Source organism: Electrophorus electricus, chromosome 4, assembly GCF_041902795.1.
Source record: "Electrophorus electricus isolate QZ-2024a chromosome 4, ASM4190279v1, whole genome shotgun sequence".
Lineage (NCBI taxonomy): Eukaryota > Metazoa > Chordata > Actinopteri > Gymnotiformes > Gymnotidae > Electrophorus > Electrophorus electricus.
This window is the reverse complement of record NC_137500.1, coordinates 36,090,001-36,100,000: the sequence shown is the minus strand read 5'-3', so window position 1 is coordinate 36,100,000 and position 10,000 is coordinate 36,090,001. Positions and strand designations below refer to the sequence as shown.

Here is a 10,000-nt window from a genome sequence, read left to right as displayed (position 1 = left end):
GGTGAAAAGAGCAAAGATCAAGATTAGTCAGCTGAATGCCATTCCAGAAAGAGCAGATGGCTTGGACTGGTTTTAAAAGCACACAGACCTCCTCGTGGATCTTCTTCAGGAAGGTGATCTCCTCCTGGAGGCTCTCAATGCGCCTCTCCAGGTCCAGCCTGGCCAGAGTAGCAGCGTCAACGTCCTACAGCGAGAAGCCTCATGAATGGAGTTCAATGACAGCAAGAAAGTAACCTTTTAAAAAAACATCCCACATGATCTCTGCCCAAGCAGAAGGTGTTAAGGCTCGAAGAGACCAGCTGTGTCCTATGATTTATTACACAACATAAACAGTTAAAGACCATTTTTGTGTATGTAAATGTGCGGAGGAGACGCACTGCTCTGAAAGCTGAGAGGTTGTTCTCAGCTTCTTCTTTCTGGTGGATCTCCTCCTGAAGTCTGTGGAGGAACAAAGGGCAGGTCAATCGCACTGTAAGAGAGCTCAGAATTAGTGTATATGCCCCACACATCAAAGGGTTAGCATTAGTTTTTTATTTTATTTAGCATTAGTTTTCATCCAGTTCAGCATTTGTTTTATAGCGTAGTTTTTTTTCTTCCCGGTGTCACATATGAATTTCCACATACACAAATATCTTTCCCAAAATAGTAAATATACATATCTTTTCCCATTCTTTCCACAGACAGAAGTTTGCTGTTTATGTATGGGAGAAACAAGGAATGTCTTCTGCTGTCACGTTACCAGAAACACCAGAGAGGCAAGTGACGCTGGGACATTCAGCCAAGACACGTAACACGTGGAATCATGGCATGGCTTTGATCTTTAAAATGTATTTGTGGTATTCAGCCCATGTAGTATATATCTGGTGTCATGCATGTAATTGTTGGCAGCTTGATCGTGTCTTATTTCTGTGACATATGTGACAGTCCCAGCATGCCATGTTTGATGACTCCATTAAATGTTAAGCTGCAGGAAAATGAAATAGACGGCAAAACCATCTTAACATCTTAACTGTGCCATCTTAACAGGTGCTGGTAAGCCCGTCATATGCGTTTATTTAAACTGATCCTCATTCTTCCACTTTTGGGCAGAGTCCTTTATGCAGAGACCCTGTGCACTTAAGTATCGTCTATGAATAGCAGTTGCTATTAACAGCCTGCCAACAGTTATCATGAATCAGTGTTGTTAATGCAGGGCAGTCACACTCAAATGCCTTCAGTCCCCAGAGTGCTATGTGCTCAGTCCCTCACACATATGCGCATATACACCCCCCCCCCCCCACACACACACACACACACATCCACACACACACTGAGGCAGGCAGAGAGATAAGGGTATTTTAAGACATGAGAATCCTCCACAGTGCTTAGGGTTGGGGTGGGGGTGGGAGAGAATATTGGAAAGGATTATAATAGCTTTCTAATCTGGGAGCAGCGTTTCATGACTGTGGGTAGTCTTGTAGCTTGGAGCACAACTCTACTACTGTCACATTCCCAGTAACATACGTTCTTCTAGGGAGCTACAGCAATGGTCACTACATGGCATTTCTGTACATCATGAGTTAAAATCACCCAGCTCTCTGTTACACACCTACCCATATATTTTTCTAATACCATTGTACTCTTATATGGCCTTGTCTTTTTATTGATTTCCTCTGTGATTCATTGGTTCACCCTGTTTTAATATCTTCTCTGGCATGTTCTGAGCTTATTAGAACAGTTTTAAACTCTTAGAACTTTGGCCTCTACAGTCTCAACTAATTTAGTCCTCTGTGAAAAATACCTGTATGTCTAAATGAAATTGCTTTCTTGCAACATGTGTTAAAAATAATGTATTTTAACATCTTTCCCGGTAGGCCCTTTAGAAATATAATATGCTCATAAACAGCTGCTCTCTATTGTATTCCAGGAATTTGACCATGAAGCTCTTTGCCAATATGCGGACAACGTTACTGTCAAATCATATAACTTAGGCCATAAAAGTAAAATTTAATCCCAGTTCACTTTTACTGTCTTAGCAAATATTACTTATATAGAAACTCTAGAATATTACTTGACATAGAGAGAAAAAAAAAAAAGAAAAATTGTTTTTGATCATGTTTTGCTCCAGTAAGTTCAGTGACACACATAAATGCATTATGGGGCCAGTCAGACTCTTTCTAGTATAAAACCGTGACTTCTTTTATGCAAAACATGTCAGAGAGGTGGTGGTGGTGGGGGGGGGTATTTAGAAGCACACTATCAGTAAGGTTTAGTGAGGCACCAAAATGAACTCTAAAGACCCTGACATTCTTTTTTATGTCTGATCTTTAAACAGCTGCACATGTTCCTTTCCAAAATATCATCTCTACTGTGTCTGATGGATATGAGATTTTGAACTGGATTTTTTCCTTTCTTCATTGAGTCTATACCCATTTAGCCAAGTACATCATCACATACATGGTAACACGACTATTATTAGTCTTTGTTTTTAAGCAGTCACACAAAGTGCCCAGAACGATGAAAGCATGCGTTAGTTTGAGTGCTCTCTCACCTCTGCTTAAGCTTCTGCAGGTCATCGGCTAGGTTGTCCCGCTCGATCTCCACACGAGCTCTCTGATTGGTCAACGCGTCCACCTGCATGCGCAGCTGGCGCATCTCTTCGTCGTACATCTCGGCGATGCGGGTGGGCTCGCGGCCCCTCAGCCGCTCCACCTCCACAACCAGTGCCTGGTTCTGCTGCTCCAGGAAGCGCACCTTCTCGATGTAGCTGGCAAAGCGGTCGTTCAGGTGCTGCAGCTCGGCCTTCTCGTTGGTGCGCGTGTGCAGGAAGTCCTGGTTCATTGCGTCCGCCAGGCTGAAGTCCAGCTTCTCGCCGGCAAAGGAGTGCAGCACGGGTCCTGAGGAGCGCAGGCTGGAGTAGGACGGCAACGAGGTCTTGGTGACCTCGTAGACCCTGGAGGACAGGCGGGAGGAGCCAGAGGAGCCACGGCTGGAGAACAGGGATCTGGGCATGGACGCGCCTAATCCCGAACCAAAGGTGCGGCGGTAGGAAGAAGCCGTCTCGGCAGAGGCAGAGGAAAAGGTCTTGCTCATGGTTGCAACACCGTAGGATACAAGCTGGGATGAAAATGACTGGATTGCAAGACTTGGATAGAATGAGCAGGTGCAGCCCAGAGATCCGATATATGTAGCTTTGGTCAGATTTGACCCCCTCCCACAATTCTCAGTAGCCCCCTCACCCCATACCTCTCTCCCCAACCCACCCACTTCCCTCAGCTGTCATGTGGTATTCCAGCAGTTGGGTGGAGTAGATGCCAGTAAGTGAGTGAGTTGGAGTGAGTTGGGAAGGGGTTGGAGAGTGAGGTCGGATGGTAGTCTAGATTGGGTTACATGTTAGACGTGTCTTTTTTTCACAGCACCATGAATGACTGTCGCATCGGTAACGTACTGACAATATAGTCATGCAAATACGGTCAATATAACAATGTCTGGTATTACATTTAGATTTATTTCATTCCTAAAATGTCTTTTCTATTAGAGAACTATACTGACATGCAGGTCTGGGTATTTAAGTCAGTGTGCTGTCACTTTTCCAGCTCTGTGGAAAGATCTTTGCACTCTGTCACTACTTGCAGCTTGACTGCCAGCTATTGCGAAACGCTTTCATGAAAACATGACGTGAGGCTAACCACTCATGCATCATCTTCGCTTTAACCGAGCCTGTCAATATCTCCGCCGCAGTGATGACAGGGCCCTTGTGCTAGATTCCTATACAAATCAAGCCACCCATGTGGAACGGGTTGCCAGAAATGCTCACTCCGGCAGGAAGCTCGTAGGTGGGTGTCTGTCTGGGTGAGTGGGATCTGGCATCCTTGGGGCAGACGGAGTGGTGATTCAGTGGCCTGTTCATGTTTGGCACTGAGCTTTTGCCTCATCTCTCACATAAGGAGCATTTTTACTTAGCATAAGAAAAATCAGAGACTAGTGAATTCTAGTTCGGTGTCTTCTCCTGCTGCTGACTGCAGTGCCGAAAGTGGTTTCTGATGTCTATATTGTCTTAATTAACTCATAAATAATTAGCAGTAGATAATGACTGTCAAATGGTGAGTGTGTTTGGCCTGACTATAACCTTGAAACAAATATATGTCATTTTGAATTCTCTATATTTAGGGGAATATGTCATTGGTCATTCGGTTTATCAATGGTGTTGTAAACCTGGTGATAAGATATTAAAGCAGTTTTTTTTACGTATAAGGGCGTTTTTTTGGCACGACGTGAAGTTGAGAAAACGGCACCAAAAACAATATGTTGAAATAGACCAGTGCTCAATAAATGATTTAATTTATTATTAACAATATTTAGAGTAAACAAGCCAGGCAATGTTGCCTTTTGTCGCCAAGTAACACGGCGGCAAACATGAGTCTGTTCAATCGTATTCTATTAATACAGAATCCAGTCACTGAGGCGGTCATAGATGTGCGGTACCATGGCTTCATGCCAATCAGCCAATCAGATTTTAGGTTTGGAAGCATCCATTTTATAAGATTCTTTTTTCTTTTTTTTTTATGCAATCATGAACAGGAAAGCGTAATCTAAATTCCTGTTGAGGTTACGCAGGAATGTAGTTTTTTGTCTCAGGACACCATAAAACACAAGTCCATTACTTGTCTTTACTGTCATTGGTTAACTTATATCATGCAGCACTTGAGCAATCCACATGATGCCACTTGCTATCAAACAGATATGAAGCCATATGAAAGCCCTGGTACACCTCGCTCTGCCATTTCCCTGGTTGCCCAGTGACTGGCTGAATGGCCTGTCTCACTACACAGCTGCTAGCACTGCTATTAATAGGCATGGCGTCTCAACCCTGTCACTAGAATAGACCTGATAGTGGCAGATGACCAGGGAAGCTTTAAAGACCAAAGACTGCACCTGGACCATCTAAATAAAGCAGGAAGCCATGAAATATGCTACATCAGCTATCAAAGAACAGAAATAGAGTACTGCACGATGCAGAAAACTGGAAAGCAAAAGAAGAATCCACGTTTATTATAAGACTATACTGAAGCGACTTTTTAAAAGCTTTTCTATATAGGCTCTTTCAACTTCATTTTAGTTCACTGGCACATCATGGTGAGATTAATCAATCAATGCGTGTTGAAATAAACAGCCTTTGAATAACTGTTTGTCTGTTAAAGGTCATGTTTAACTTCCTTTCAATAATATGAAATGAGCATCCATACTTTAACTTGATCCTAATAATTGAGAGATTTTCTTCTTTGGTTGGTTGGTTGGTTTTTTCTCCTGAATGCTGGGAGCAGGTTTATTATTTGTCTTTGGTGTCTGCCACACATACACAAAGGAACTCGATCAATACCATCTTCAGCACACTATAATTTCTCCATTGGTTCACACTGTGTGTCTGGGGAGCTGTTAGTGAGATGGAACAGCAACTGCAGAGTCGCCTCTTCCTAGGCGGAGGAACTCAGTAAAACTTTGACATTTACATTTGGTGCCAGTGGAGCGATGCAAGAATTCAGCTTTACTTAGAGGACATGAAGGATTCTGAGGGCTGTGCAGTTACTGCGGTGCACAGCAACACTCTAGAGGATTCTGGCAGCCCAAGTGAGTCAGCTGCATTTTTACAGCTTGACATAGCAATTTTAGAAAGTAGAGCAATGGGGAAAAGCACATGGGAGTCCCCCCAGTCAGAGGAAGGCAACAGGTGAAACTCAGCGTACGTGACTAGGATTCAGACATTAAAATAATAGAAACCATGTGATCCCACTTAACATTGCTCACCCAAATTAGATTGCCAGTCCATCGGTTTCTTCAGTAACGTTTTTGTAAGCATACATGGACAGAATACTCATTACTATTTTAATGTCCAAATAGTCATCGTTTATGCATGCAACCATCCACTATGGTTAGCTCCATTCTGCTGAAGTCCTATCGGTATGAGATGTGTGTGCTGGATTTTACCTTGATTTTACCTAGCTAGATTTCTGCCATTGTTTTGTGCTGTTAATGCAAGGTCTAAACTGTGGAATGGTCGTGTTTGGCTTGCGTGTATATTACAGTGAGACTGAGAGAGAACAAGCACTTCTCTGAAATAAGATTTCAATTTTATGTGAGAGTAAATGAATAAAGGTTTTGTGATGAATTATTACAAGTACCAGATCTGGTTGCTGGAGGCCTCACTGGCAGGTATAGGTGGAGATGGTGTAAGCACAATAATTCTTTACACATTTTATTTTACGTTTTGTCAGTATGACGTAGGAGTGGGAGGTGAATGGAGTGTCCTGTTTAGTTCTTGTCTATTTTAAGAGGGAAAGGGAGCACGAGACAGATAGAATAAGCTGGCATCAGCTCGACGCAGCTAGAGAGGTTAACTCTTAATTGTTCTGTTTATTAAATAACTCTTCACAGCCTTCTTCCTCTTTTCTGTTGTTCAACTATAAGATCTTGATAAGAATATCACCTAGCCAAGATAAGGCTTTACAATGTTATAGTAGGCTGAATTCAGGTCACATTCCCCCCCCCCCCCCCCCCGCCCAGTGTGAAAGTTTACTCAGGAATACTTGTGACACGGAAAACCGGGACTTACTGCCAGAGCAATAAATGAACTGCCTGATGTGTGTTCATGTTTATAGTAACTGTGTCATAGGAATAGCCATGACTCTCTGAGGACGGATACACAACGTCCTGCTTCCTGTTCAGCTATTCTTGATGCAGTCTTTTTAATAAGCAAGTTGATGTTTAATAAAGTAAGACTGGTAGGATATGTTTAGTGGTGATATACAATACAAAGATGTTGTTATCAACCAAAATATAGATGAGAGTCATAGAGTTCAGGTACACATGTTACAACGTCACAAATAAAAATAGAGATTAAAGGCAAAAATATATGCAATTTGTTAATATCAGGTTTTCGGATTGGGTTTTGGGAAAGTCCCAGAGGAAAGTACTGGCTGGAGAACGGATGACAGGTTGACAGGTTAAAAATTATTTATGGCAAGTTCAGATCACATGGGTTATTCCCAGTTGCTTGGTAACCATAAACACAGGCAGGCATTGATCTGCCTTTCTTGCCACTCCTAGGAGGGAATGTTTGTGTCAAAATATATGTGAGGAATGTCCATCCGTGTACATTTTTGCTTGTGTGTTTGAGCTGGCTTCTTGTGCGTCCCTCAAATGTGTATAAGGATAAAGGATTCATCGGCTTCTTGTGACTGAAGGGAGGCAGCGTAGAGCCATGAGGTAGAAACAGGGGAAAACTGAAAAGTGCTAATCTTTAGAAAACTCTGGGGAAGGAAACATTGGGTGTCATTTCAGACCCGTTCTAAAAGACACTCTGTGTCCCCATAAGCAATTGAAGTTACAATAAACATAAGTTTCTATATGTTCCTTATTTCCCATGTCTCTGCAATCCAGCTTTGTTATACTGAAGAAACCTCAAAGGAATTTTTATCCCTTTGCACAAAGAACAACCACAGCGAGAAGGTTAAATGAAACTGAAGGACCCTGCACTGTTGCTCTTTTTTGTTTTCCATATATTTTTTAATGACTTTCTCGTCCTCTCCTACCACATTGTTTCAGAATGGCTCTGTAATCAGTGCACGGCCTGCCAGCATGGGGGAGGAGTGAGTGGTATTGCTGGAAGGTGCTGGGGTTTAAGGGTCTAAATGCCAGGAGATGTGACTCCAAACAGGCATGGAGTTATGGGAAGGCGTGGGATTCAATGCAGCAGGTCAGCTTTCAAAAAAAAAAACCAAAAAAAAAAACCAACCAATGGCTGCCCCAGCAACCCCCCAGACATGGATATATAGATTAAAGAGCAATAGTATAAATTGATCTAAGGAGAGAGAGAGAGAGAGAGAGAGAGAGAGAGAGAGAGAGAGAGAGAGAGAGAGAGAGAGAGAGAGAGAGAGAGAGAGAGAGAGAGAGAGAGAGAGAGAGAGAGAGAGAGAGAGAGAGCTTGCGTGGCGTTTTTAAAATCTAATAATACGAATTATTGTAGAAAAACACCTTACAATCTTAGGGTATATATTTAGTCAAAGATTCACATATCCTCAGCAAAATGTAAAAAATCTAATGTTTTTAGTAAACATTTACATGCAACAAACAAACAAACAAACAAACAAAAACCTCGATATCTTTTTGCTATTGTTTCGCTATTAATTTGTTGTCGCTTTAGGAGGGTGTATACAGGACTATATCCGTATATCCTTCTACACAAACAATAAGTGGGCAGTGGGTGGCGCTGTAACTCCAGTTATTCAGTAACGACAGACGATAGAGTTAAGTTTAATGAGCAGAAACACATACAACTAACATCTTATTTTTAATACATATAGTGTTTCAAATCAAACGGGACCTTTCCAATGATACATTAAGTGATATTTGAAAAATAAATATAAATAATACTTTTGATATTACTTGCAGTCGTATCTGTTGCATAATTTGGGGTGCATTAGTCAGTGAAAGCTATCTATACGGTATATGGTATGAAAACTTGCTATATGGTTATCTGAGAACTTACTGAATTATTTATGACTGAGGCATGCACTATCATACTTTGTTTCTGTTTTAAAAAATACAAAAGCCAAAAACGAAACAATGGCAAATAAAACAAAATCATGCCACCCCCTGTAAGATGTATGGGTTATTTGCACATTGAGCTAAAGGCCAAGCGCTGATGTGCATTTTTAAAGTGGGAAACGTGGCTGCACATGTGAATGCCCACTGCCACATTAATGGTCAATGGTGAGAGAAGGTTCTGAAGGTTAAATGCTCTAGTTTTCTTCATCTTCATCGCCATTATTGTTATTATTAAAGGTATGCCATGGTTTCAATTTTTGAATATTTAAATAATTATTAATTTGTTTTTTCGGTTTTTTTGGGTGTGTGTGTGTGTGTGTGTGTGTGTGTGTGTGTGTGTGTGTGTGTGTGTGTGTGTGTGTGCGTGCGTGCGTGCGTGGCGTGAGTTTGTTTGTGTGTGTGTGTGTGTGTGTGTGTGTGTGTGTGTGTGTGTGTGTGTGTGTGTGTGTGTGTGTGTGTGTAAATTACTCCCATAGACTATGTCCTCTTTCACCTGCGATGACAAGGTTGGAGCAGTAACGATCAGAAAAGGGACTTTACCTTTACCTTTATCTAAACCTTCTCCTCGTCGTCTCCTAGGAAACCCAGCACCCCTGTTGCTGTGTGACTCCATCCTTTCTCCTCCTCCTCCTCCTCCACGTCAACGTCCTGACGGAACTGAGTCTCTCTCTGACGTAATTGCGGGTTCCCTCCACGCAGGGCAAAGGCACGAGCCGCCGCGTAACTCCTGATCCCGATCCGCACCGGACATTCCGGGCGAAAGTCTCCCGTGTGCTTTTTGACTGCCTTAAGACCAAAAGCTCGCTCGATTTCCTTTTTCAACCGACGTGTTCGTCACCTGTGCTTAACCGTTTTGGCAGTCGTCGGCAGAAGCGCATTTCAAAATGTGGATTTAAAATCGATACCGTGAGAGGACGCTGACCAAGTAGCGCTTGCCGAATTTAGTCTTGTGGGTCGTTAATATGATGCATCCACGACTATGGAAAGCCCTGTTTGGAATGACCGTGCTCTACCAGCTGGTAATGGCAGGCAAATACGGTGAGTACATGCGTACATGAGGCGAGGAGGGAGTGGGCAGAAGTCTCCCAGAACGAAAATAGGAGAAACGAGCGTGGACTGCGTGCGCTGATCTAATTTTCAATTACCCGTTTTTCCACAACTGATTTAGGAGTCTAAAGAAAAGTAAAGATTAATTTTGTTTGTGGTTATGTAAAAACATCTCTGAGGTAATGCCGGTCAAATTCACAACCCCTCGAAGATGATTGAGAATGTAAATAAAACATTAGGCGGCATTCTTTATTACACTTTTGAATATCCGCGTGTTGAAGTTCAACCGATTATTGGGAGCTGTTTTGAAGAATGAAGAAGAGCAAAGAGCATTCACGAGACTATAAGGACAAGTCTGAACAAACAGCTC

The 10,000-nt window shown here is 42.3% G+C and overlaps 2 protein-coding genes and 1 long non-coding RNA gene across 5 annotated transcripts in view; 2 read left to right on the top strand and 1 right to left on the bottom strand.

The window, feature by feature from the left end:
* LOC145657583 (uncharacterized) overlaps nucleotides 1-1,143 on the top strand; it is a 1,790-nt gene extending 647 nt beyond the window's left edge. The window contains exon 3 of the long non-coding RNA XR_014123438.1: nucleotides 681-1,143. This is a non-coding gene — a long non-coding RNA (uncharacterized LOC145657583). The remainder of the gene's footprint in view (nucleotides 1-680) is intronic.
* desma (desmin a) overlaps nucleotides 1-3,149 on the bottom strand; it is a 7,312-nt gene extending 4,163 nt beyond the window's left edge. The window contains exons 1-3 of one of the 2 annotated variants that reach the window (XM_035523862.2): nucleotides 2,531-3,149; nucleotides 378-438; nucleotides 89-184 (exon numbers count right to left, since the gene is read on the bottom strand). In XM_035523862.2, the coding sequence (XP_035379755.1) occupies nucleotides 89-184; nucleotides 378-438; nucleotides 2,531-3,072 (699 nt within the window). In that variant the 5' untranslated portion in view covers nucleotides 3,073-3,149. The remainder of the gene's footprint in view (nucleotides 1-88; nucleotides 185-377; nucleotides 439-2,530) is intronic. The other variant, XM_035523863.2, reaches the window with a different exon arrangement.
* Nucleotides 3,150-9,075: 5,926 nt separating this feature from the next.
* Nucleotides 9,076-10,000, top strand: part of ptprna (protein tyrosine phosphatase receptor type Na) — a 23,503-nt gene continuing 22,578 nt past the window's right edge. Inside the window, exon 1 of one of the 2 annotated variants that reach the window (XM_081713535.1) lies at nucleotides 9,076-9,621. In XM_081713535.1, coding sequence (XP_081569661.1) covers nucleotides 9,546-9,621 — 76 coding nt within the window. In that variant the 5' untranslated portion in view covers nucleotides 9,076-9,545. The remainder of the gene's footprint in view (nucleotides 9,622-10,000) is intronic. The other variant, XM_027021092.3, reaches the window with a different exon arrangement.